Source organism: Lichtheimia ornata (genome assembly GCF_029851405.1).
Source record: "Lichtheimia ornata isolate CBS 291.66 chromosome Unknown scaffold00019, whole genome shotgun sequence".
Taxonomy (NCBI): Eukaryota; Fungi; Mucoromycota; class Mucoromycetes; order Mucorales; family Lichtheimiaceae; genus Lichtheimia; species Lichtheimia ornata.
Window position 1 is genome coordinate 274,094 of NW_026695339.1, and position 27,901 is coordinate 301,994.

Consider the following 27,901-nt stretch of genomic DNA (forward strand, 5'->3'; position numbering starts at 1 on the left):
TTGTTACTGCTTCACCGTCCATTTACGCACGCTTTCATTCAATTCAACGTTCTTTGGATATCTACCTTCATTCGTCTCGGTAAGTGAAAGCAAAATGACCCAAATGCTAGTTCACATTTGGGGGCCACTCTTTTCTCGACAACTTTTGACACGTTCCCTCAACCTCATTCCAATACGTCCCATTTGTTCTAGTGCATTGAGGCAACAAACGCGTGCGTCTTTATTCCAGCAATGGCTCAATTGAATCCGTTTTCTACCGGCTGTCCTCTTTGGACACAGCATGGGTTGAATGCAATGACACCACCATCGCCACCTGTGCCTACTACTACTGCTGTGCCTGCAAGTTTCACCGACCAGTTTAACACTTTGATTGAGGCAAGTAAAGGATTTATCACGCTGATTCTATTGCTTACTAGTGTTTCATTGTAGCGTGCTTGTTATCTGCAGTTCCAAGGCTTTAATGAAGAGAACAATGTCGAGCTTGCTCAAATCATGCAAATCATCAAAGGCTCTGATATGACAACACAACAACATCAGCAATATCAATCCTCGGTCAACGCTATGTCCGCAGCAGCACCATACATTATACCTTCTCAACAACGACCTGTACAAGAATCTTCTTATCCTTATGATACTCTATACCCACAACAACAACAAGTCGCTATCACTGAACCACCACAGCCACCCGCCTCTGTCATGCAAGGTAATGAAAGATTAGCATGATGGTATAGCAGTTGCAGTATTGACACGATCCACTCTATAGATAATGCCATCTTTTCATGCATTCAGCTCGAGGCACTCAAGAATCAGATCTTTGCTTTCAAGTTACTTTCTCGGCAGATGCCAATACCATCACATATCATGCAAGCTGTTCTGCGACCTCTTCCATGTAGTAGCATGTCAACAACATTCATCATGACACCAACACCAACACCAACTACCCAACAACAACACCAATTACCACCCACACCTATTGAGGAAATGAAGCCATCATCTACTATGGACGCTTCTACCATTGTCGCCAGTCCACCCATGTCAAAGTCCTCATTCGATGAACGATCCACATCATCACCTCCTACGACGACCACCCAACAACAATCAACAACAATGTACTACAATGCCTATGCATCACCTTACAACTTGTTCAAGACACCCATATCATCATTCATGCATGCCACGAGTCAACATCGTCAAATGGTGCCCAGCGTTCTACCTGTGGGTGTGGATCCGCAACAATTGTATGAAGGACGAGAACATGCAGTCCATGATTTGATGCAAGGTCGCTATGAAGAACTCTTGGATTGGGCACAACAACAAGCATGGATGGTGCTAGATCCTCAACATTATTATGGTTCCATCAAAGCATTGATTGAGCTCAAAAGCTTGAAGCTGGCAAACCGTCAAAAGCAGGTATGTAAGAGACAACACATGATGACGACGATGCTTGATCGATCCATATAGTAACAGTATGTGTACGTAGTTGCGTGAGGAAATCGTGTATGGTGTGGATCAATATACATCCAATCTGGCTGCGACATCGCGTGTGGCCATTCATCGGTACAAGAAACCACGATCCATCCGAGATGCGCGCATGGTTGAGAAGATTGAACGTCAGCAACATGAGGATCAGCTACAGCAACAACAAGAGTCACGTGCACAATACTTTCATGCTCTCCAGCAACGTGCATTGAACATCAAGGAACATAAGGATATACAGCAAAGACGCCATATAAGCTTGGGTCAAGCCGTGCTTCAATACCACCACTATGCTAAACGAGAGCAATTGAAACGATCAGGCCAAATCACTCGTGAAAGGATGCGTGCTCTGCGTAATGGTGATGAGGATACCTACATCGAGTTGATTGATAAGACCAAGGATACACGATTGGCACAGATCCTGGAGCATACCGATGCCTTTTTAAAGTCACTTGCAACTGCCGTCTTGGATCAACAAGCGAGACAAGGATTCAGCTATGCCAATTATCTCGCAAGAGACCATTGTGGTGCCGGCGGGGTAATAAAATGAAATGCGACAGGGAGGAGGATGATGCATCAAAATTGACTCAAAACACTCTTCTATATAGGGCTCGTCCATGGATGACCATGATTATTTCAAGGTGGCACATGGGATTCAAGAGGATGTGAGCCAACCCAGTTCACTTGTAGGAGGTGAATTGAAAAAGTATCAGGTAAGTTAGGACCAGAGATTGGTGGAGTATCTTACTTATAGGATCATGATATAGCTCAAGGGACTTCAATGGATGGTGTCATTATACAACAATCGTCTCAATGGTATCCTTGCGGATGAAATGGGCCTCGGCAAGACAATCCAAACAATCGCCTTGATCACCCACTTGATTGAGAGCAAGAGAGTCAATGGTCCTTATTTGATCATTCTTCCAGTGTCGTAAGTACAAGTGGTGGTTGATAACAATGAACAAAGCTAAGGGCCCCCTTAAAATAGGACAATGACCAATTGGGCGATGGAATTTGAAAAATGGGCTCCTTCAGTGAAGACGATCATTTACAAAGGCCCGCCTGATGAACGCAAAAAGCTACAAAACGACATACGACGAGGCGACTTTCACGTGCTGCTTACGAGCTATGAATACATCATGAATAGCAAGGATCGACTTTTATTGAGCAAAGTGCAATGGTTGTATATGATTGTGGATGAAGGCCATCGGATGAAGAACACCAATTCAAAGTTGACAACCACGCTGCGACGCCATTATCATTCCCAATACAGACTCATTTTGTCGGGCACACCACTTCAGGTAAGCGTGACATTTGCCTTTAATGCATGAACAATGGATGGATGACCTTTCCATTTTTATTATTAGAACAATTTGGGTGAGCTTTGGTCATTGCTCAATTTCATCCTCCCGAGTGTCTTTAAGAGCGTACAGTCTTTCGAAGAGTGGTTCAGTGCTCCTTTCAATGTCCAAGGTGTCAACGTCAAGATTGATTTGAATGAGGAGGAGAAGCTCTTGGTGATCAAGCGACTTCACAAAGTACTACGACCCTTTGTTTTGCGACGACTCAAGCAAGACGTTGAATTGGAGCTTCCTAGCAAGGTGGAACGTGTGGTCAAGTGTCGCATGTCAGCTTTGCAAATCAAGTTGACTCAACATATTCAAAAGAGCGGCTTACGCCTTGCTATACCCTCCAGTGATCCTGCCGCGTAAGTTTGATAAACGATGATGTACCACCACTACATGCTAAACCATTCTACTTTTTTTCTTTATAGGAAAGGAAAGTTCAAGCATTGGTCCAACGCCTTGCAACAGCTACGCAAGATTTGCAACCATCCTTTTGTGTTTCGAGAAGTGGAGAACGTGATCAATCCAAGCCATGAATCCAACGAGTTGTTGTATCGTGTATCAGGCAAAGTCGAGTTATTGGATCGCATTCTACAAAAGCTGCAAGCCACCCATCATAAGGTATGTATGCATGCATCTTGAAGATGATGATGGGCTCATTCACTCATTGTTGGTTGTTGTATTATAGGTCTTGATCTTTTTCCAAATGCCCCAGATCATGAATATTATTGAAGATTACATGCATTATCGTGGCTTTCCTTACTTGCGACTGGATGGCAACACAAAGAGTGATGACCGTGCACAACTTCTTCAAGCGTTTAATGCACCCGATTCTACCTACTTTGCATTCCTGCTGAGTACTCGTGCTGGTGGTTTGGGCATCAATTTACAAGCAGCAGATACGGTGATTCTTTTTGACTCGGATTGGTACGTAACAAAAGAGAAGGGATGGTGATGATTTTAGTGTTAATGTTTTGTTCTCAGGAACCCACAACAAGATTTACAAGCTCAAGACCGTGCACATCGCATTGGGCAAACGCGAGAGGTGTTGATATTGCGACTCATTACAGCCAACTCGATTGAAGAGGAAATTGTGGCACGTGCCAATCACAAATTGGATATCGATGGCAAAGTCATTCAAGCTGGGAAATTCGATCATCGAAGCACTGAGGAGGATCGTGAAGCATTTCTGGTAAGTCAAGGGTCTCTCCTTTTTCGTGTATACTCATTTTACTTATTACCCACCTCCACCACAGCGATCATTATTGGAGCACAAAGAGGATGATATCGTTGGCAATCACGATTATACGGATAACGACGAGCTCAATGCCATCCTTACACGTTCAGAACAAGACCTTGCCATCTTTGAGCAAATTGATGCACAACGTGAGCAGCAGGAGAATGAATATTATCGTCGTCGTGGTCTTCGTGGTACTCGTAAACCACACCGTTTGATGCAAGAGGATGAGCTACCTGGCGATTTCCTTAACACGGTGTCCATTATACAAGATAATGCCATGTCACCAACACAACCACAACCACCAGCAATCGAATACAGAAGAAATCAACGACGACAACTCCTGAACGAGATCCAACATGACGAAGGGTTAACAGAAGAAGAATGGTTTAAAAAGCTGGAGGTAAATGGCGTTGTAGGGTCTTGTATGCTACGTGTAGTACGTCTCATAATAGAGTGATTTCATTTAGGCGATCAAGAATGCAGAAATGGAAGATGAAGAAAGAGCGTCGACAAAGCATTCATCAGCAAAGAAAAAGGGGAAGCGACGTCGATCATCATCAGAAGTATCCCTACCAGAAGCAAAATCCAGGAAACGGGATGTCATTGATTTCAGCGACAAAGCCATTGCAGAAGTAAGTAGCATACACACGTGGATAGATAGCTTGCTCACAGTCTTCATTGTGTAGCGAAAAAGAAAACGTGAGCTACAGGAGGAGTTTGCATTGCAAGGATCAGATTCATTACCTGCTGTTGTTCGACAAGAAATGACGCATATCTTTGACATTTGCTACCAAGCCGTTGAAGATGCCACTGAAATTGAGGAGGATGATGAAACGATGTGAGTGATGATGATGATATGCACAATGATAACAAAACCATGCTGACATGATGCTGTACTACATAGCTTGTATCGAAAACGAAGTGATCTATTCATGGACTTGGTGGATGAAAAAGAGTATCCTGCGTATTATGCAACCATCCGAAATCCGATTGCCTTGAACATCATCAAAAGAAGAATCCACTCGCCCTACTACAAATCCGTTGCCGACTTTCGCCACGACTTTCATGTGATGTTTGACAATGCTCGTATCTTTAATGAGGAGGATTCAGTCGTATACCAGGATGCCAATGAAATGCAGGTATGTAAAACGAGGATTGCTCAAAAAGTATGACATTGATGGGTGGCGTCCTTATGTAGAAAATATTTGATGGTCTTCTGGCTCAATTGTGCCCGCATGATATGTTGCCTTCAACTATGGCGGCTTGTGGAAGAACAATGTATAATGCACCCACTCGTTATTATTCACCACCACAACACCAACAAGAAGCCAACATTGTGCCGCAACAAGAAGTCTATCCCGATGAATCATATGAAGACGATGACGATGATGATAAGGATGAAGATTACTACGAGTAGCACACGCGCACACGCACACACACACATGTAAATAGCCTAGCTTGCTTTCACACACACATTAAAAAGCTCCTTTACTTTTCAATTCATTCATGCCATCGCCTCACGTGGTGGAGATTCAATATTGTAGTGCGCGTGGGTTGCTAGCCTATGATGAACCAAGGAGGCTTGTATCCGATCGCGGCATCAAAAAAATTTTACCGCCTTTATAAAATGGGTCTTTGTTGCTTCTTTTGCTCCTGGATAAGCTTCTTCTTTTCATAATACTACCACTACTACTACTCTAATGCAATAGGTAAGCATCTTGATATTCTTTTACCTCCTCCACCTCCTCCCCCGCCCCAATCGACCCACCCTTCAAAACCCACGTAGTCAAGTCAGGTATGTCTTCGAGTTCCTTGTGAGCTCACTCTTATATGAAGATGTTCCGTTACACTCGTGGAATAGCAAATTTTTCGTTTCGACTGTGGTGCTCTGTTCTAGAGTATTGCGACTGGGATGAAGTTGCTTTGAAAGAGTTGAAGGCGGCAGCTATGTTGCATTACATCGTGGCCGTCTTCTTAGTTACGAAGCAGACATTTTTTTTCTTCCTCACCCTCCCCTCTTTCTCTCTCTCTCTCTCTTTTTCTCTTCCTCCTTGGAGTGGCAATGATGCAAAAGGGATGATGGATATGCTAACGTGATATTGTGCATATAGGTAACGTACAAAGTCAAAACGTCGATCTTTTCGTGTTGTCATCAATAAACATTGAATGTCTTTAAACATGACCCATCATGTCTCTTTATTATGTGAAAGGAGGGAGAGAGAGCTGTCATTCGTATTGGATCATCAAAGCGTAATTAAGCTGTCACAAGCATCATGACAATGGATCATGTATCACATGCTGCCATGTTTGGATGTCTTCGAGAAGAGGGCCACCCAAGAAGCTTGCATGAAAATAGGGGGGGGCTGCGTGTGTGTGGAGATTACTGTCACAATCATAGGGGTGATGATTGTGGTGGTGGTGGTGACGCGTCACCCTTCAAAGAAAGGAGCCATGTATGTGAATGAGGAGGAGGAGGAGGGGGGGAAGGAGAGAGAGACAAGAAAAAGAGTAAGGAGATTGGAGACAATGGTTGCTGGTTGCTGGCATTTGGGGTGGCATCTATGTATGTATGCATTGTGACATTCCAAGAATCTTGATACGCACTATGCTATCATCATCATAAGACAATCCTACAATAATATACGCACTTGCATTGTTGTCAATAAAGATGCACGCGTACGTACGTCTTTTTTTATTTATTAACCTTGTGCAAGCAAACCATCGGGGGGAGGATGGATCGGTAAAAGACGGGTTGCAAGTAGTGATGATGATGATGATGATGGATTTTTGGGTTGAACCTTGGGATGGCAACTGATGATCTTAATCTCCTGTCCCTTTCAATCATCATCATCATCATTCATCAACCCCCATCTGCTACTACATGTACTTCTCAAAAATTCTCCTTAGGAGTATTATGCATAGCATCGACTGATCTTGTTGAGGAGCCACTTGATCCCTGCTGTGCTTAAGCAGAGCGAAAAGAAAGATAAAAAAAAGGGTCACTCACTGTCAATCGACCCTGTTATGTTTGACGTTTCTGGTATGATTGACAGCTAAAAAGTTAGTCTCTATGCCAACTACGACAATGGTGCCTGGGGGTTGTTATCTTTATCCTCAAACAAAGTTTGACGTACACACACACACACGCACACACATACCCTTAGTCATTCCCAATTTGAGGTGTGAGAAAGGATATTGCTGTTGCTGATGATGGTAGTGGTGGTGGGATTTCTTTTTTTCAATGCAAGAACATTAGCCGGCAGAGAAGAGAAAAGAACATGCTGGTGATACAAGCATGATCCATGCGGGTGGAACACGTCTATTTCCGATATTGGCTTCGTTAGGAAAGTAAAATCCCGTCAATCATCACACCCACATGCTTAACCATCATCATGCTTAGCTTTGTCGATCATGTCATACGAATAACCCAATCAATACATGCATCATCATTGACAAAAGGAATGATCCATATAGCTAGCATGGTTACTACTACTACTATTACTATTACTGGTTTACAAGCTTCATGGCTATACTATGATGTCGCTCATTGTCTTTTTCATCAACCGGTATTATCGATCGGCGATGTACTTATGGAGGAGAGACCATGATGGTTATAGTTTATTGTTCATTCCGACCCGTTACGCGCGACTGACATGCGCGTGGGTAGGATAATTTCCAAGTGCACATGGCAGCAAGCGTTCAAAAAGTTGGGAGAGTGGAAGATAATAACCCAATTAAAATAGCTTATTACCACCCGTAGGTTGGTTGGGATTATGTTTACGCGTGTACATATATCGCTCATCATCATCCACCTTCTTTGTCTTCTCCTTTTTCGGTGTCTGCAGAAAAAAGGCATTGGATAGAATGCCTTGGTCGCTGTTTTTATACATTGGCTTCAATTAACAGCACACCTTACCACCAATAGGATCCGTGTTGTCGCGTTAGTAGTGTAACTTTATATTGTTTTCTTCCATGTCGAGAAATTGAAACACGAACGATGAAAAGGGGGTAATAGTACGCGCGCACAATACATATATGAATGACATTGAGAACAAGTGGGCCACCCCACGCATGATACCAATTAACAATAGGCAATAAGGAAAAGGCGAATAAAGGAAATTTCAAGAGATGCATCATCTCTCTCTTCAATTCTACACTGGCACATGCTCAATGTGTGAATGTGGGGCCGTGCGCTTTCTGCTGTTGAAAAAGGGGGGGGTGTGGAAAGAGACGAGAAAAGTAACAAGCAATACAAGCAGCATTAGCAGCCTAATAATGGAAATCTCTTCAATATGGTAAAGATCATCCCCTGCAGCACTTGCGAGAAGAAGCACTCTCGCTCTTGTCTTTGTCAGTCATCCCTTGCATATCGTTCATCCCCAACCTATTCATATTGACATTCGACCATCATTTTCCCGAGTACATATCAATGCTCCTTTTTCTTTGCATGGCCAGACCCATACACCATTGTTGCTGATGAGGATGATGATACGCATTTGGTAAATGGTTATTACCACAGGCACACTATTATGAGATGCATGACATGCAGCAGCAGCAGGCTGTGGGTTGTCTCAAGACACCCTGTAATAATAACCACCCTTTGCTGCTGCTGTACTTGACTTTGCTAAGCAATTGCCATCATGGGATCAGCAAATACGACAAGGGATACGTAAAAGAAGGTTATAGGAGACACACTACAAAAGCACATACACGGATTTGGTAATCGTAAGACCGCGTGTGGTACTCTTGTGTGTGTGACAAACATCACACACACGGAGCACACACCCACATAAACATTATACACTGACCACAAGTTGCCAAATGCTCGGAAACCTACCGGTGGATTGCCGTGGTTCGTGCATCCCGACATCACCCCCACACACGATCAAAAAAGCCAAATGTTTACAAATTGAAGAGCAAAGTCCATAATGAATCACATCCATGCTATTGTTTATTCTTCTTTGATGTTCGCGCGTAGCACGTATATAGCAAGTGGCATCCTTGAAACAGTAACTTGGGACGAAAAAAGTGCTGCAATACTCTCCTGATTGTATGTGTGCAGCAAGAGAATAGATGTGTGTATGCGAGAAGGGGTAGAAGGGAGAGCCATTGGAAAGATTTGAGTAAGATACGGGCAAGGGGATAAGCAATCAATTGGCCGACATCTGAGTAGCAAGGGACGTACCAGAAAGAGTGTGCTTTGTGTGTGTGTGTGCAGAGTCGCTCTCTCTCATTTTGGCTAGTAGACAGCTTCCTTTTTGTGTGTGATGGACATGTTGTGTAGCAAGCGTGCTGTCTATTTTGTGCGCACACCCTTTGTGACACCAACATGGGTTCATCATCATCATCATATCATATCCTGTCGGATCGGCAAAGAGTGTGATGCTTGTCAAAAAAGACACAAGCGTGCATCACCAAAAAGAGAAACAAGGAGAACTATACGGGAAGCATGGAGCACACGATGTGATCAACAGAGCGGTGCTGCTGCTGCTGTTGGAGCAGGAGAGTAGTACCATGGTTGGTTGACCGTACCATCATACGCTCATCTTTTTGCTATATAAAAGGATCCCCTGCCATTCAATTTTCTTTTTTGTTTAACTGTGTTCTTGACGCATTAATACAACCAACGCTTCACATTCACACTCACACACAATCTAATCCACTCACACCCCAAAAAAAACACCCACGTATATATACCATGATGTACTATCAAGAAGACTACTATGCCAATGAGCAACAACAACAACACCACCAACACCAAGAAGCAACCGCAGCCTACATGGTGGATCCATTCATGCTGCAACATGCACAACAACAGCATTATCCAGCCACTGTAAATGAGGATAACACCTACGAACTAGGATTGGACCTTGCTACTGGTACTACTACATCATGCTTGTATTCCATGTCTTCTTCGTCACCATCGGTTCCTGAGCAATTGCCTTCGCCTATTGATGCAAGCATGGCTATTGTACCTCCTCCAGCTTTGGATTGTGATACGTTGACATACCCACCTTTTTATTCGCCTGATCACAGTACGGTTCCTTCACCTGTCAACGACGGCTTTGACTTTTTCACGTCCTCGTATTCACCTCCTATGCAGGATGACTTGCCAACTCCTCCTCCACTTTCAGGATTTCATCATCATCAATATGACGCCACTACCACATCATTGTTATTCGATACCCCATACTCTCCTCCAGAATCACCTATTGATACCCAATGCTTTGCCCACGATTTGGGATGTCACGAGCCATCTACAACAACTTCTCCTATTGTGGCTACCACTATTACCAATGACACCACCCCTGCTCCTTCAAGAGCAACAACAACGACCACCACCAACAACACCATTGATGACTCTCGACCTTTTGCTTGTCCAATGTGCTCTCGTGCTTTTAAGCGTAAGCATGACCTTCAGCGACATGTACGTGTGCACACAGGAGCCAAACCCTATGCATGCTTGTGCTGCAAAAAGGCGTTTGCACGCACAGATGCTCTTAAACGACATTTGCGCATGGAAGAAGCATGTCGTACAAGCCCCGAGATTCAAGCAATGAAGTGTGCTGGCAAACGCCGTTATCGCAACCTGTAAAGACACCCATCCTCCACCTCCTCCCAACTATTGCATCATTTATCGTATTTGCTTTTCTTGATCATTTTCATCGTCATCATCATCAACCTCATCATCCATTTATGAATATCCTCTAACACACACACACACACGCACATCCACCATTATTCTTTTATGTTCTTTTTCTCGTATCTATGTTTCTTTTATGAATACCTTCTCCACCACTTTTACTAGTACTTCCTCTATGAATATGCCCCCCCTTTCTAATATCATCATTTTCCAGCAGCTGCTTCATATCCCCCATTCTATTGTATAGATCCGTGCATTTTGAACACTATTAAAACAAAGTTTATCTTTTTACTTTATTCATCCTGATCTCACTACTAGTAAGGGCGTTGTCAATGGCAACCATTTTTTGCTGTTGGGGGGACAACCGTTGCCATGGCAAATGATCACATGGGGGCTTTGTCAGTGCATCACCAATAAGAAATCAGATGACTTGGCGACGCCGGATCAAGCAGCCATTCGTAGGCAACTTGCTGCAGCAGCAGCCATCATGCTTATCTTTGTGCTGCTGTTTGGTTACGAAGATGCATCTTACTACTTTTTTTTCTTTTCACTTCTTCTTTGCTTTTCACGATAATGCTCAGCGTCAAGCGGCAAAATGATAATCGTAACGTCATCGAATTCCGAGATTCTGACACACAAAGCGGCTTGATATCATTATAAATGATCCACAAATTGTCCCCCAAAACATACCCATCACCCCGCTAACCCTCTCTCCCATATATTGATCTTCTCCGAACCACACACACCTAATGGCTACTATCATCATTCCAGCATGATGCACCTTATCGGGTAAATCCACATGACAAGAATGACCGACCCTTTAGCAGGTGCTCATGCTACGTAGTAGTAGCAGTAGTAGCTGTCATCATCATCATCATCATCATCTCATTTAGTCACCAGCAGCACAAGCCCAATGCTTGCATGAAAAGTTCACCCACCGATGCACGCTCAATGGATGGTCCGTGACCGTATGTGTGAGTGAATGAGTGATTAACGGGTGATTTGGGGGTTTATAAAACAACAGGAGAAAAAAAAAGAGAGAGAGAGAGAGAGGCCACTTTCCAAGAAGGGGTTTGGTAATGAGTGGTAGTGGTGGTTGTGGTGGTTAGACATTTAAAGGAAACCCGTTACATCGTGAGGAGGGGATTTTGCAGATGAATGATAAAAAGAGAGTGACATGCATCACGCATAACAAAGGACGGGCATTGTTTATTTGCACCTCCATAACCTTTGCTTTTCATGACAACAACAACAACAACTTACAATGATCCATGGGCAATGATGGGTTGAATGATGATGATGAAAGAGAGAGAGCGGGATCCTCGGGGATTGGGTGCAAGACATAAATGGAGATTGTGTGTGCTGTGTGTGTGCGTGTGTGGATGTTTTATATGTGGGTAGTAAGTCGGTGGTCGGCAACAAAGAGAGTGTGAATCAGAAACCAACGAGAGAGAGTGAGGGCCCATTATAACAACCAAACCTTTCCCTTCTCTCCTCCCTCCAAACGCTTTGTGATTCTCTTGTTATCTTTTTTAATTCTCCTTCACGTAACGTCATTTACCTTTTTGCAAACGTTCACAGCGCCTAACAAAAACTCATCCTATCATTGCTTGTGTGTTTTTCTGCTCGCTCTTTTTTATCGTTCGTTGTCTCTCTTTTTTCCTGTGTTCTGCATAACTCCACACCTAAAACCACACACTCACATAACCCTTTTCTCTTTGCGCACACTCACTCACACTCCTCCCACGTTTCTTGTTTCCCTTTCACTTTTTCACCTCACTCACTCACTCACTCACTCACACAGCTTGTCGACACGCAACCCTTTCTCTCTTTTGCAACGGTAATGACCAGTGCCATCTTATCCACCAAAAGGAACCGTGGATCCAACTGGGAAGCCGAGTTTTACAAGAATGGCTACCCCAAAGAGATTATCGTGATTGAGGATACTCCACCTCCCGATCAGGCGACTACGACAACGACAACGACAACGAACAAGTCGCATGCCAATGCAAGCTATACGGTGGTGCCAGCCCCTGCACCTCCCACACCCTCAGCGTTCAATAACACCACTATGGCTCCTCGGTCCTCGTCCAAACGGCAACGACCAGCTCACAATAATAACGAGTCCACCATGTCTACCAGTACGATACCCAATAACAATCATTTCTTGGCCACCAACAAACGAAGGCGGAGGCATTATCCACAACCAGTACCAACTCTAAACGCCCTGAACAATGTTGGTAAGTAAGAAAAGAATCGCGTTAAAAGAGAAGAAGGAGGCTTGGATGGATGTGTGTGTGTGGGTGTGTGTGTGTGTGATTGATATGGGAGGTGGTGGTGGGGAAAGAATAAGAGTAAGAGATCTCATGAATGTAATCCCGCATGCAATAGTTACGGGTGTTCCAGCACCACCCATATCGCCATATTATCCCACAAGCACAATCGCTAATACAACTACTACTGCTACTGCTACTACCACTACTGCAGCTGATGCGGCGGCGACAGCAGCAGCAGCAGCCGTGGTACCCAATTCCACTCACACAACCACAACCACGACCAACATCACTTCATCAAACAACACTTTTGAGGTAAGAGCTGGATTATCGATGGGGTCTCGAACAACATTATAACGTTGTCTGTGTCTTTATATATAGCGACCACGATCACTTGCTGATAAGGATGGCCATTTTATCGTTCGACAGGGTGACTTTTTAACGGATCGATGTAAGTCTCTTTTCCATCATCATCATCTTTCCCGACAAAAAGATAACTCATCATCCATTCTCCCATGTTTAGATCAAATCCACGAGACATTGGGGCAGGGTACTTATGGCAAAGTAGTCAAATGCTATGATCATGTCCGGCGATGTTCGGTGGCTATCAAGATTATCCGAGCCATTCCAAAATACAAAGAAGCCAGCCAAACAGAAATCCGCGTACTCGACACGCTCAAGGATCGTGATTCACTCAACTTTAAGTATGTTGCTTGCTTTGCTATTACAACCGCTTGTATCGATGCTCACATTTAACATAGCCAATGCATCCATCTACTTGACTGGTTCGAATACTGCAACCATGTGTGCATGGTGTTTGAGTTACTAGACCAATCGGTGTTTGACTTTCTCAAGGCCAATCACTTTGAACCATTTCCCATTAGCCATATTCAGCATTTTGCCAAACAGCTGCTTACCAGTGTTGCATGTAAGTATCAGGACGTGCGTGATAGGGATGGAAATGTCAATGCCTCTCTAACATACACACGCCCTTTCTCTTTTAGTCACCCATGAGCTCAAAGTCATCCATACCGATCTGAAACCTGAAAACATCCTACTCAAGAATCATAAATACAGCGAAGTGCCTACAAACCGCACAAAGGTAAGAAGAAAAGAGGAATGTACATGTGGGGGGGATGGAACACACACACTAAGTTTGTGCTCCCTTTCTCGCTTTATATAGAACGGCAAAGTAAGGGTATTACATGACACAGAGATCATCCTGATCGATTTTGGATCGGCTACTTTTGAGGATGATTACCATTCTTCTGTTGTCTCTACACGACATTATCGGGCACCGGAGATCATACTTGGTAAGCAAGGAGGAGAGAAGGAAGGGTCCATCTATGACCAGGATTGGCTAATGGGATGTGGGGGATGACAATGTATAGGATTAGGTTGGTCGTATCCATGTGACGTATGGTCGATTGGTTGCATTCTTGTTGAATTTTTCACAGGCGAGGCATTATTTCAAACACATGACAACCTTGAACATCTTGCCATGATGGAAATGGTTCTAGGAAAGATACCCGCTCGACTCGTTCAAAACGCAAGGCAAGTATTCAATGTCCCATTGGCAGGAGGAGAGAAGACTTTACATCGCTAATGCATATTTCTTATAGTCCGGATGCATCAAAATATTTCAGAAATGGCCGGCTCAACTATCCTGCCTCGGATACGACTCCTCAAAGCCAAAAGTACGTCAAGAGTCTAAAGTCATTGAAAAGCACCATTCTACCACGAACACGCACCAACCTCGCCTTTTTGGATCTGGTACAAAAAATGCTCACCTATGATCCCAACAAACGTATCACAGCAAGAGAAGCATTACGGCATCGATTCTTTCACATTGATTTTGACGAGTTCGGTCGGGAAATCGTCTAAGCATCCTTAATAACTGCATCTTCTTTCGCTCTCTCTTTGTCTCTCTTTCTCTTTATACATATATACATATCACCATTCCCCCCCCCAAAAAAAAAGACATCTACCTTTTCTCGCCATGTGTTGTTTACTCTAAAAACCTGTGGTTTCATGCATTGATGACAAATTTGTGGAGAGAGAGAGAGAGGGTGGACGTATACATGAATTGCATTGAACGTTAAACCAATAAAGTCCTTGGGAAGGATTACCAGCATTGTATCAGCGTTAGATGATGTTACAGTACTTAAGCAAAGCCCATTAAGAGAGCGAGGTGGGGGGGGGAAACGGCTTCCTCTTATATGATCAGCATGCCTACTACTATACCGCCAAAGTTTAATTTTAGAGCCAACCCTATTGACAAGGCAGCTGCGACCATTTGCTATCATCATCATCATCATCATATAGGAGGAGGGCTCCAAATAGATCTAATCCATACTTTTGTTGAAAGCAGTGTTTTCTTGGTTCGCCAACAATTTGTCAAAAGAAAATGGGGATTGCTTCTACGTATCGATAAAATTAGAGAAAAGGCAATGATGGCTGTGTGTGCGTGATAGCTGTTGATTGTGCATATTTGGCAAGTAGATGTGTAGCAAATATAACAAAAACGGTCATCGGCATAATGAGCGGTGAGTGGCCGAGTGAGCGAACACACGTGTATTGCCGACAATTTATGTGAGAATGCTCATTGTGTTCCTTTATTCGTTGTTTTCGCCTGTTCACGAGATCAAAAAGAAGCCATCAAGGGACCTTGTTTTCTTTCACCACCTTTGTTTCCCGACCAAGGTGACACCATCAGTGTTGTTCCCTTGACCAGTTAAAGGTTACACAACAGCCCATGCATAACAATGCGACTTAATCCCATTACCCCCGCTCCCACTTTGGCGTCCTACTACTACTGGTACTTTACCACCACTGGTGCAACAAAGTTTACTATGTCAAAGATGGAGCAAAACATGGTGTCTTTATTAGAACGAAAAGGACCAATGCATACAAAAGCACCTTTGCTGAAGATATGATAAGTCATCATGATGGATCAACCAAATCCTTTACACAGGAGGCGATGAGTTGTATACCTTAGTAGTAACGTGTCCCCAAGTTGATCTCGCTAATGATTCTTGCCATGCTGGATACAACATCGTATGCATAGTAATATTCAAACAATTGCATCATGATGAATGGTAATACCCAAAAGGAGCCAACCTGCGTTCGCTTCAGCATTACAACAGTGCTTCAAGTCAACGTCGATCTTCTTTTCTCGGGCACTCTTAAAGGTGATAATGATGCTTTACCTAATGAAAGGCTAAAGGCCATCACAAATGAGTCCACAAAATAAGACCATCTCGCGTCAATTTGGGCTTTGAAGATGTCATCAATCAAAGGGCGACAAGATGCGAGAAAAGATGGATGGCGCCAACATGGTTTTATATGAATGCTGGGCGTGGGTATTTCCGTGATCACAAAGAGTGCTGGGAATGGTGACGAGTTGATAGATTGTTGGGTCACCTACACAAAAAGAGCCTTGGCGTGATTGATTGCCGTTGCATAATAAATGAGCATTCCCTTTTTCGAAGAAAGGACCCGTAAAGACAAGGGCGGCAATCCTAGTGTTCATTGCTGAAAGCATGATGATACGTTATAGGCCTAACAGGTAAAAGTGAAAGTGATATGGGGAAGCAGCAGCAGCAGCAACAGCACCAAACCTGAAAATGATAGAAGGGGTCAACCTGAAACTCGTGTTACGCCAAGATGAAAGAAAAATACCATGCATCAGCAGCAGCAGCACGAAACAACTTTGGATGACCCAAAGGATAGCACGCATGATATCAAAGTTAAAATGAAGAATGGCAGAGAAGAGACAACAAGAGAGAAGACATCTTTAATAATGGAACTAATTGATGCATAAACAATACAAGAGTAGTATCATGGGGCGTGTTGTGTGGGAGAGTTTAAAGGATTGCTGGAATTCAATTAGGAAGGATGGTACATGTAACTCCTAACAGCTGCCAAAACGCCTTTTCCATTTGACACACACAAATACCACATACGCAACACCGGCACTGCTCTCTTCCTTTTCTACACCTCTTTACTGCCAACAACTCACACACCATTCGTCTACGTGAACATTCTTGCACTGGCCTATCACTGGCATCGTCTTTTACACTTCCATTCACTTGCAGTATTCTGTGTGATTCGCCATGACAGGTGTACGACAAGTTCGTTGGGCCGAGGACCACCAAGAAAACGACAACCACCCAAGGCTCAACAATTACCATGACCCACCACCACCACCGCCACCAGAGCAACAGCTTCACCACCACCACCTTGAATCCAACGACATGCACCAACAACAACAACAACAACAACAACAACCCAATGGCAATCAGGAAACTGTAGTGGGTAACGAGACAGCAGCAGCAACAACGACAATGACTTCGGCTCAACATGATCCCATGGCATGGCCATACAATATGCCCAATCACTATGTACCAGGTGCACATGAATCAGCTCAGCCTTCTCAGTTCAATGACGAGTATCCTTACAGCGATGAGAGCAGCAGTGATCTGGATGACGACGATGACTTTTCTTTGTATGCACACGAGCAAGCGTTGGCAGCTGCAGCACCCGAGATCAAGCACGAGCGACTTGAGTGGCAGCAAATGTTACAGTCTGTGCTACTTGGCGAAGTGCTCAAATCAGAAAAGAAGCGATTATCCACGTCAGATCAGATGAAACCCAAAAAGCCCATTCAAGAGATTTGGTTATCATTGCGAGCCTTATTACGTGGTCGTACGATTGCTCAGGAACAAAAGTATCTCGAGGAAGGACGACGAGAGATCAACAGTGTGATTGATGCTGTGATGGCTTTTCGAGTCACCATGCCAACATCGACGACAACGACTGCTGAAGATGAAGAAAACGTATTGACACGTGAAGATGTAGCCCTTGAACAAGTGGCAGAGGTGCTCAAGAGTGTGGATCGCATCGAGTCATTGTATTCCACACGAGCCGATATGATCGTAGCCAATCCACGCTATGGCGAAGCCGAGTTTCAAGCACGCTTGGATGCATTGAATGCATGGTGTACCATCACTCGTAGCTTATATATGCAGTACAAGATTCTCAGTGATTGGACAGGCAGCAAGGATTTGCAGATTGCACGTAAACAACATGATATCCCTGATGATACCAACAACAACACAACAACAACCACAGCCACCAGCAATAGCAACACAACAACAACACCCAAACAACAACAGCCGACGGATCCATCCTTTGTTGAACGTATTCTCAAAGAATCAGCACTTCAGGATACCTTTGATAAACGCACCTTGTCAGCTCTCAATTTACTCTTGGTGAAATCCAAACGCACCATGATTGTCAACAACAACTTGTTTGACGAGATGAATCTACCACCCTTTATCAATCAACTTCGTCAATTGGCTGTATTTCCCACATCCCTCGTTGAAGAAGCTCTCAAGCTACGACTTGAATACAAGGGACGTCTCAATGCGCCTCCTAAACAAATGGTGGATGCCATGATGGATGATTATCGTGGATTGGTTTCTCTCGCTTGCCGTGTTAAGAAACAATATGAAGACCTTGCACATCCGGCACCTGGATGGCGATTACGCTCCGATGAATTCATTGATGAGGATTATGATGAGGTGCTCATGGAATCAATGCGCTTTTATTTCAAGCTTATCACTTGGAAGCTGGATCTCGAACGTGAAAACAGCTTTCGTGAGTGCGAAGTCATGGAAAAGGAATGGGAATTCTTCACGCGTACCGTATGCCAAGTGGTGGACAAGGCTGATGAAGAATGCGCTGTGCAGTTTTGGTAGGTTGAGGGGAGGGTGTATCCATTCGTACATACGTATTTATACATATACATGTATAGTCAATTGACCAATCGATTACTGGGTGATGTGATGCAAGATTATATCTCCAATCTCAAGCTGCCACCTGAATCTGTGGATGGAGGTATTGAAGTCAAGTATACCAAGTTGTTGCATAACATGCGTATGCGTGCACGTAAACTATTGCAATTTGCAAGGTAAGTTGTGGGGCTATGGATGGATGGATATATGAAATAATAACGTGATGGCATCTCTAGGTTCTTTACGGGCCAATTTGAAAATGCTGCTGAATATGTGGTGGATGGTGACAGCCTTGAAAAGTTGATTGATTGTTTGGTGGATTCGGGTCACATTTTGGTCCTTACTGGCACCTTTGAAGGGGAGCGCACCTATATTATTGCATCGCCATCCTTGTATGGTCGAGAGGATACCATTCGACGACTTATTCGAACGTGCTTTGCCGGTGATAAGAGCTCGCCCGTCACACCAGGCACACCAGGATCGACCATGGAGCAAGAGGACTACATTGTGGTGTTGACACCTTGGCAAAATATCATGTGGACGGGTCAAGTCATTGAATTACCTTCGGTGCCTGCCATCAATTTGGGTATGCGTCCTCGACGTGCTCGACTTGTCACAGGCGATGCCAATGGATTGCAATCGGTCAAGGCGGTCTTTTGGAGAGCTGTTCAAAGTTCGGGCATCACCATCCAAAAAGAGCAACGTGCCCATATTCCACGCATTAACAAGGAGTTGTACAAGATCAAAATGACTGTTTTCAAGTTGGCAAACTCGGCTATTGAAAGCGTGGCTACCATTCGAGAACAAACCATTGGCCTTGGGTGTCAAGAATTGGTGGAAGAATGCTTCAGCTTTGCAAGTGATTTTGGTTTACGTGCAGCCCGTTCGCTTGTGTTGGCAGTCCAAATGCAACTGGATCGCAAACTTGCTCGACTCGCCATTGATTGGATCTCGTTTATCACTGATGATTGTGCTCCCAGTGACCGAAAAACGTTTCGATGGGCTGTAGCAGCACTTGAATTTGGCCATGTCATGACCCATGGTGCCAAGGTCCTCGCGCTGAATGAGACTGAATTTACCAAGCTCCAAAGTAAGGTGGCACGATGTATTGCATTGCTGATATCCCACTTTGATGTGCTGGGTACGCGTTGGACACATGAATTGCAAGCCAAGGAAGAGCAACAACGTAAACGAGGTGTTACAGCCAAGCGTAATCAGTACATGACAGCCACGGGTGCCACCAAACGTGCCATTGATAAGGAAACCATTGCCACCAGCTCCACATTTGGTGCTTCAAGTGACACAGCATCTGCATCAGGTGGTGTGACCTATATTCGGGATGTTTGGATGCGAAAGATCCAGGAATTGGAGCAAAAACGCAATCATGAAGAGCAAGAACGCAAAATCGTTGGCAAGATCCTTGACGATCAAAAGCCAGAAGATCAGTCCCTCGTCTTTTTGGCACCTTCATCCTCCAATATTTCTTTCCGTTGGCAACAAGGTCGCTTCATTGGTGCTGGTACATTTGGATCCGTCTATCTTGCTATCAACCTCGACACATCATCGGTCATGGCTGTCAAGGAAATCCGATTCCCTGATTCAAGTTCTTTATCTGCTTTGCATAAAGCCATCAAGGAGGAAATGAAGGTCATGGAAATGCTCAACCATGCTAACATTGTTCAATACTATGGCATGGTAAGTTTGGTGGCTAAGGGGGGAGGAGGAAGGGAACAACCCATGACACGATCATTCACTCTTTGTATAGGAAGTGCACCGGGACAAGGTTTACATTTTCATGGAATATTGCGAGAATGGCAGTTTGGGATCTTTATTGGATCATGGCGGTCGAATAGAAGACGAGGTGTACATCATGAAGTATGCCCACGAGTTGCTCAGTGGTCTCAAGTATCTACATGAAAACAATATTGTCCATCGTGATATCAAACCCGATAGTAAGTTTAAAAATGATGTGGGATGATGAGAAAGAGTCATATTGACACGCACATAATACATAGATATCTTGATTGATTCTCAAGGTCAATTGAAATTATCTGACTTTGGTGCCGCCAAGATTCTTGCCAAGGGCCAAAAGACAATGGGTCGCACTACAATGAACATGAATGTCAACAGCCTTGCTGGTACGCCAATGTATATGGTAAGTATACAAGTATGTATATGAGATGCAGGTGATAATGGATTGGGGATTGAATGTAGGCACCTGAAGTGATCACAGGAGGAGACACTGGACGAAAAGGATCGATGGATATATGGTCTCTTGGATGTTGTATTGTTCAAATGGCAACGGGACGGCGACCTTGGAGCACGCTTGAAAATGAGTGGTCGGTCATGTACCATGTTGTCACTGGCCATCCACCGTTACCGGATGCTTCTCAATTATCAAGCGATGGTATTGATTTCTTAAAGAAATGCTTCACGCGGAACCCCATGAAACGACCTACAGCTCACGAGCTCTTGTCACACCAATGGATTGTGCGATACCTGGAATTGTACGACAACCCCGAAGGCCACATGGATGCTGGTGATTATGTTGGTGATTATGATGGTACAAGTGGTGGTGTCATGGAAGGCACTACCGATGATCCAATGGCATCTTACAACAATGGCAGCATGGATGGCGTTGATGACTCGGGTATGATGCGATCCATAGGATCAACACGATCGTATGAACGTCCCTTGGTACGCAGCATTGCCAACAGCATGGCGATCGAAGGCATGGCGAATAGTCTTGCTTATGGTGAACAAGCACAAGCCTATTTCCGGGATATTGCTGCACAACATGCCCAGGATATGGAAGCCTATGAACAACAGCAATCTTATCACCGGTCTTTGTCACCTATCAATAGCGTACGTTCAGTGTCGTCCGATTATGAGAACAATGATCACTAGTAGCACACAGCACACACCTGCCTGTCCCATTCAATTCAAAACATGACCTTTTCACCACTCAACGCACTCACTCAAATCACCTCCCCCCGCCCACACACCCCCAACATACATTATTTTTTTTCTACTTTGCTCCACACGCACCACAACACAACACACACTACAAATCCGCTTCATCTATCATCCCATCACACACACACTCAAATCAGCATTTTCCCCCCACCACCACCACTATCTCCCATCCGACATGCTATTGCTCTTTTTCTTTTTTTAGCTTGCTTGCCCTGTACAGGTTTATCATGACATTTTCCAAATATTGCTATTATCATTTATTTACTTTCGAATATCATTGGTGGTGGGGGAGAGAGAGAATGAAGAGTTTTGGAAAAAGATGAAACAGTGAGTGGGGTGTGCGATAGAAGCGCATAGAGAGTTTTGCATTATGCTTCACCATAAAAGGATGGATTGTAGTACAAACGACGTAATGCCCTTTTCCAGATTTGAACGACACAGCAACGCTGCCTTCTTTTTCTTCCACTCTTGTTCTTCTTTTCCGATCGAGGTAAATGCGCATGGCGTCAAAATCAACAACCCTAACTTTGGACTAACAACCCTTGGTATGGTAACGATAGTAACCACCATTGAACAACCAACGACACCTGAATGACCCAAATGGCACAGCCCGAGGATCAAGGTAAGAGAGCGAGAGAGAGATTCAATACAGCGCTTCTTCTTCTTCCCCCCTTTTTACTCTCCACAAGAGGCGCAAGGGAGAAAGTAGTAGTGGGTGTGAATGGGATATTGACATGTCATATTGATACGTAGTGCTTAACGACCCACCGATGGCGGTGCTTCCTTTGAATTCGAGTTCGAAACTCGACCAAGAGCCCAACCCCTTTGAACAAAGCTTTTCCGGTGCTACGGCTACAACAAAGCCGGTGCTTCCACCTGTGTCATCCATCACTAGTCCCGCTCCATTACAGCATGAAGCCAATACCTTGCGCACGGGCCCTCTTTCACCTTCTATGCTAGCAGGTCCAAATACGCATTCATCGCATCATCATCATCACCATCATCATCGAGAATCTTCAGGTAAAATAGGAGAGAGATTCATTGCCTCTTTGTTGCATCTGAAACTTATCGATTGCTATAGAACAACAACAACAACAACAACAACAATCAGCTCCATCTACGACCACCACCACCACCACCACCGCCAAACGCACTACTAAAAAGAAATCAGCTAAACATATCGAGGATGATGAGAAACGGAAAAACTTTTTGGAACGCAATCGAATAGGTGAGAGCACATTCATTCATTTGGGTGTCCCCCCTCCACCCTCACTTGTTTACTCACGTCTTATCCATCTATGTATAGCTGCACTGAAATGTCGACAACGCAAAAAACAGTGGCTCAACAACCTGCAGTCCAAGGTGGAATTACTGACCAATGAGAATGAACAACTCCAAACACAAGTGGAATCAATGCGTGAAGAGATCGTGAATCTAAAGACGTTGTTACTTGCACATAAGGATTGTCCATTGGCACAACAAACGAAAATGATGGGTAATGGCGGCGGCGGTGGCGGCGGTAATCATCATCACCCACGAGCAACAGGTCCACCACCCTCATCAACAGGCGTAACCATGGCAGGCACAGGTGGTGTCTATAACCCTCATCAAATGCCAACATCTTTTGCTTCTCAACCACCCAACACAATGATGCCAGCATCCACAGGTGTCATACGATTCTGATAGGCTTTCTTCCTTTTTATCATATACCTTCTTCATCATCCCATTACGCCTTTGTATCAGAAACACACACATTATTCTTCTCCCTCTCTCTCACGCACACACACACACACACTTTCTCTCCTTCTCCCTCTCCCTCTCTCTCTTTCTTCATTCTTGCATGCTATAAAGACAATACGCACAGACCACCACATCCATCATATTATTGGGGGAAACAAGTGATATATATTGAGAGATCGCATAGATTATATACATTGTTGATGATGATGATGCTACCGTTTCTTGAATCCAAACTTTTTGCGTTCATAAAACAAGTCTGTTTTCGATGTGCCGAGGTTGATAATCTTTGGACAGCCTTCTCGATCCTTCTCCAAACGAGTGCATCCCACGCAATAATAAGCATCAGCGACACCGGGTCCACCACAAACAACACAACGTCCTTGGAACGAGCCAAAGTTGCACTCATCGCAAATGCGTACTAGGGTAGCAGGTCGTACGTAACTAGAAAAGAAGACAATGTCAGTATACATACATTCAATAAAAGGGAACGGATCTCTCTCTCTCTCTTTACCTATCGCAAATGACACATCGACCATCGCACTTGTCGCATAAGCGGCCAATGGCAATGCCGGGTTGTTTTCGACAGAAGATAAGATCAGGATGATGTTTGGCTGCCATGTGAAGGAAGGAGTGGTGAAAGGAAAAAGGAAAAAGAAAAAAAGGAAGAGGAAAAGCGACGATGGATTATGCGTACTGCGCCAGTCAGTGTCTATGTTCCTTTATATCATACATCATTCATTTCCATTCATTGGTCCTGTTGGACATTGACTAACACACACACACTCACTCACTCACTTTTGAGAGAGAATTTGTCAGCCCTTCTTTACTTTTCGATGGCTCTCTCCTCCCCTCTTCCCATGATACATCATAGTTGTAGGTATATAGGCACACACACACACACACACACACACACACATGCTATACATAAAGCAATTGTATTCAAACAAAGAAAAGGTTTATTCAATCCAAAAGATCAATCCTAGGGTAGATGAACCTACATCAACAATAACAACGCGTTCATCAGTAAACTTTGTTACGTTGAGCAAAAGAAAACAAATGGATGGATGATGATAAAGTGAAGGTATCTCGGCTGCACTTTGACTTCCTGGGACATGTGATGATTCACCCAACAAGCTTCGATAGAGCCTTTTCAAATCAATCCATCGAGAAACGAATATTTACCTTTGTGGAAAGAACCTGCGTATCCCATCCATGGCAAAGAGCTCCACCCCTTTTAAAATTTTGCCTCGTTGGCTCTCAGCCACCATGACGCGTGTACGTGTGTGTGCACATTTGTATCGGGGATAGAGCGCTGCTGTCATTCTTGGGTTGCACAACCACGACCCCATCATCATGCATCTCCTTCCCATGGCAAAAAGAGTTTGGCTTTGGGCGTCTTTTCATGAGGTGCTGCAGGATAATGAAATACCTCGGGAGGTTCAGGTGAAAACCTCACCGAGTGAGGACGACGCGGTACACTTGGAGGTGAAAGACAACTTGTTGACGACTTTAGTGCTGGCGGTGGTACACTTTGTGATCCTCGTCGCTTGGTTACATCATATTGACTCGGTGGTATATCATTATGCTGTTGATCATCATCATTAAAAGATGTTGGCTTCACTTGGATTTGTGGCGTGGGTTGGTATAGAACATCTTCAGCTGAACTTGTTGATGTTGTTGGCGTAGGATGTTGATGGATATGATGATGGTGGTGATGTTGTTCTTCATCATCATGAAGCGTAGGGCACCCAGCAGTTCTTGCCATGATGCATTTGTGATATGAATTTGTAGTTAAGAGAGGGTATTTTATTAATGTGGGTGCGGGAGTTTTATTAACAGTATCACTTTTTTGTTGACCCATGCAAAAGAAAAGCATTGGCTACCATCACAGGTTGGGTGCAAAACTCCACACTGTGCCCATGAATGCCATACCAATGGCAATGACTAGAGCAACAATATGCATCATTGTCTTTTTAGATGAGATCGATGAGGCGTAGAGTCGTTGATAGCATAGCAAAGGGAAAATGAGAGAGATGCTGAAACTAAAAAGAGCACCTAATAAAGACTAGAAAACGACGTGTGAGAAAATGGAGACGAAACACGAATGAATTTGAGGTAGAAGTAGTACCATGACACGGTCGAATCCAGGGAACACGATGGCAATGTACACTGCAATAGCAGTTACAAGGATACGACTCACAAAGCGAAGAAGACGCTGTTTCCATATATAAGCCGATCCATGATGTAACCAACTCTCCACCTTGGATCGAGCCGCTATCCATAACTCCCAAGCAATATGTAATGGGTTCATGATCAATGCAAACTTGGCAATGGGTGTCACAACCACGAGCCACAACGCCACCGAATTGAGCATGCGATTGTAACCTGGTGTCACAGCAAGGTTTTGTGTGATCTACATACAACAACAATCGTTATTGACTGCTGGTTTACTTTTAGGTAAAATGGCTTCCTACCTCTTGCATGGTTTGTGATCCAAACATCAAGTATCCAGCTGCAGCCATGGTTAAATAGACCGCTGTAGTGATGCCATAAGTGATGTTGACCATACGATCGTATTGCTTGGGTTCCTGCATGTCGCGATAGATGCTAGGAAATACGGCGTGACCCGCAAATCCTGCCATCATGAGCCCAAAACTAAGAGGGATCTTTGATAAATCCGATGGTAACCATTCAGTGGCCTATCATAATACGATTAGATTTGAAAAAGATCGTTCCCTTTTTTCTTCCTTACCATTGGATCCCAAAGACTACCAGGATGCTCATGTTTGCAAAATCCATCCACAAGCACTACCAGTACAAGACTAGCACAGCTCACGATCCCAAGAAGACTTGCCATGGATAAATGCCTTAGAGGGAAAAACTCAAACGGAGTCATCAGACAAAAGCAGAGTAATCGAGATGTAACAAGGTCCATGTTTGGGTATACGGCTTGAAGTCCATCGCCAAGTAAAGTAATCATAGCCACGCTACATAGTAGAATAGATGAATAAAGTCATCACACATCATACCATTATTATACATACGCCATGGTGGCAAGTTCTACGAAAAAGACGCTGCCAATAAAAGTACGTCCACGTTCACCAAAGGCTGCCATCCCGATATCACCATAGGTGGTGGCACCAGGCACTGCATCCAAACAGCGCACAAGCAGCTTGGCTGTGTAGTTGGTGCCAATGGCACAAAACGTAAAGATCAAGGTGCCAAACAACCACCCTGCATATCGAAACGCTAGGGGAAAGGCAAGAATTCCCACGCCTATAAGGACATTCATGGCATTGAACACTGACTGGATAAAGTTGGATTTGGGCAACGGGGTATTGTCATCGGTTTTGAATTGTTGCGAAATCACCGAAGCTACAGTATCAGGTCGATACAGCGATCGCGTATGTGTTTGTGTTGCTGCTGTAGTAGTAGTAGGAGCCATCATGCCTTCAGTAGATGGCGTCAGGTGAATGCTGTGATAGGTTTGCTGTGATACCGAGCGTTCCAGCCCCAATGGGTTGTGTTGTTTGTTGCTACAACTACCATCGAGATAAGCTTTTCATTATCCTCGTCCCTTGTTGTTGTTCATTTTTACCTTTCAAATGGACCTTGTTGTTCTTCATCTAATAATGGGGATCGCTCCACCATACTCTCTTCATGATGATGATGTTGTTGGGATGTTGGGATATTCTCGGCCATAAAAAGAACGGACGCCCTTGAATAGGATTGTGCAAATGATCCAAGCCTTGACATGAAATCCGAATCTTCTCGAGCACTGAAATAAGGTGTCTCGGCTACTACCATCGATGATGATGTTGTGCCATAATTTGGATGTGCATTGTTTGGCACCCGGATAGGAATGGGCATTGTTGTGCTGCTATTGGAGCTACTACTAGTAGGAGTGGTGCCTTCTTGCTGCTGCTGTGGTAATAAAGGCGGTGATCCTGGCATCTTGGTCTCTTAAAGAAAATAGCAAGAAAGAAAATCAATCCCTTTTTTTATCCTCGCACAACATCCCTACTTTATATCCTCCCATTTTTTTGGCTGCTGTTCTTCACTTGAAACAATTGAACCCTGTATACAACATTATTGCTCCTTCCTTTTTGTACTTTCCGCTTGGCAAAAGACATTTACACACATCATGCATCAGCAGATGATACATTTTGATACTTTTAAAGATCTCCTGTCCCCCAGCCTCCTCTCCTCACGTACGATCTTTTACAATGTTGTTGTTCAATATCCACCCTATTGCCCCTTCTCCTCGTCGGTGCTTCGTATTTACGTAACACAATAAGTGCTTTTTTATTTCATCCGCCATTTAGCACTCTAATAACAACAAGTAGTTTAAGCATACAACCCTAAAAGCGATCCTTGTGATTAGATGGGATCCACAATTATAAAACTTT

General features: G+C 44.0%; 8 protein-coding genes across 8 annotated transcripts; 5 read left to right on the plus strand and 3 right to left on the minus strand.

The window, feature by feature from the left end:
* Window positions 1–231: 231 nt before the first annotated feature.
* On the plus strand, window positions 232–5,479 carry O0I10_005008 (uncharacterized protein; the record flags this gene model as incomplete). Its single annotated transcript, XM_058485057.1, has 16 exons — window positions 232–375; window positions 430–703; window positions 764–1,410; window positions 1,481–2,014; window positions 2,085–2,189; window positions 2,244–2,407; window positions 2,465–2,777; window positions 2,844–3,184; window positions 3,251–3,443; window positions 3,511–3,749; window positions 3,807–4,014; window positions 4,079–4,462; window positions 4,530–4,694; window positions 4,749–4,900; window positions 4,967–5,201; window positions 5,261–5,479. 16 exons carry the CDS (start codon window positions 232–234, stop codon window positions 5,477–5,479), a joined length of 4,317 nt encoding a protein of 1,438 aa, XP_058344207.1.
* Window positions 5,480–9,760: 4,281 nt separating this feature from the next.
* On the plus strand, window positions 9,761–10,657 carry O0I10_005009 (uncharacterized protein; the record flags this gene model as incomplete). Its single annotated transcript, XM_058485058.1, has 1 exon — window positions 9,761–10,657. One exon carries the CDS (start codon window positions 9,761–9,763, stop codon window positions 10,655–10,657), a length of 897 nt encoding a protein of 298 aa, XP_058344208.1.
* Window positions 10,658–12,548: 1,891 nt separating this feature from the next.
* On the plus strand, window positions 12,549–14,862 carry O0I10_005010 (uncharacterized protein; the record flags this gene model as incomplete). The annotated part of the gene is made up of 9 exons (XM_058485059.1): window positions 12,549–12,945; window positions 13,097–13,293; window positions 13,360–13,429; window positions 13,502–13,682; window positions 13,740–13,906; window positions 13,983–14,080; window positions 14,162–14,291; window positions 14,370–14,532; window positions 14,601–14,862. 9 exons carry the CDS (start codon window positions 12,549–12,551, stop codon window positions 14,860–14,862), a joined length of 1,665 nt encoding a protein of 554 aa, XP_058344209.1.
* Window positions 14,863–17,093: 2,231 nt separating this feature from the next.
* O0I10_005011 (uncharacterized protein) lies at window positions 17,094–21,683 on the plus strand (the record flags this gene model as incomplete). The annotated part of the gene is made up of 6 exons (XM_058485060.1): window positions 17,094–18,736; window positions 18,797–18,952; window positions 19,013–20,471; window positions 20,542–20,728; window positions 20,792–20,931; window positions 20,991–21,683. The coding sequence occupies 6 exons, from the start codon at window positions 17,094–17,096 to the stop codon at window positions 21,681–21,683; spliced, it is 4,278 nt and encodes a 1,425-aa protein (XP_058344210.1).
* Window positions 21,684–22,352: 669 nt separating this feature from the next.
* Window positions 22,353–23,435, plus strand: O0I10_005012 (uncharacterized protein; the record flags this gene model as incomplete). The annotated part of the gene is made up of 4 exons (XM_058485061.1): window positions 22,353–22,374; window positions 22,506–22,772; window positions 22,834–22,980; window positions 23,059–23,435. The coding sequence occupies 4 exons, from the start codon at window positions 22,353–22,355 to the stop codon at window positions 23,433–23,435; spliced, it is 813 nt and encodes a 270-aa protein (XP_058344211.1).
* Window positions 23,436–23,704: 269 nt separating this feature from the next.
* On the minus strand, window positions 23,705–24,110 carry O0I10_005013 (PHD finger-like domain-containing protein 5A; the record flags this gene model as incomplete). The annotated part of the gene is made up of 2 exons (XM_058485062.1): window positions 23,705–23,933; window positions 24,004–24,110. The coding sequence occupies 2 exons, from the start codon at window positions 24,108–24,110 to the stop codon at window positions 23,705–23,707; spliced, it is 336 nt and encodes a 111-aa protein (XP_058344212.1).
* A 733-nt stretch (window positions 24,111–24,843) lies between these two features.
* On the minus strand, window positions 24,844–25,257 carry O0I10_005014 (uncharacterized protein; the record flags this gene model as incomplete). The annotated part of the gene is made up of 1 exon (XM_058485063.1): window positions 24,844–25,257. One exon carries the CDS (start codon window positions 25,255–25,257, stop codon window positions 24,844–24,846), a length of 414 nt encoding a protein of 137 aa, XP_058344213.1.
* Window positions 25,258–25,377: 120 nt separating this feature from the next.
* Window positions 25,378–27,446, minus strand: O0I10_005015 (uncharacterized protein; the record flags this gene model as incomplete). Its single annotated transcript, XM_058485064.1, has 6 exons — window positions 25,378–25,557; window positions 25,621–25,905; window positions 25,967–26,191; window positions 26,245–26,479; window positions 26,537–27,034; window positions 27,091–27,446. The coding sequence occupies 6 exons, from the start codon at window positions 27,444–27,446 to the stop codon at window positions 25,378–25,380; spliced, it is 1,779 nt and encodes a 592-aa protein (XP_058344214.1).
* Window positions 27,447–27,901: the final 455 nt, after the last annotated feature.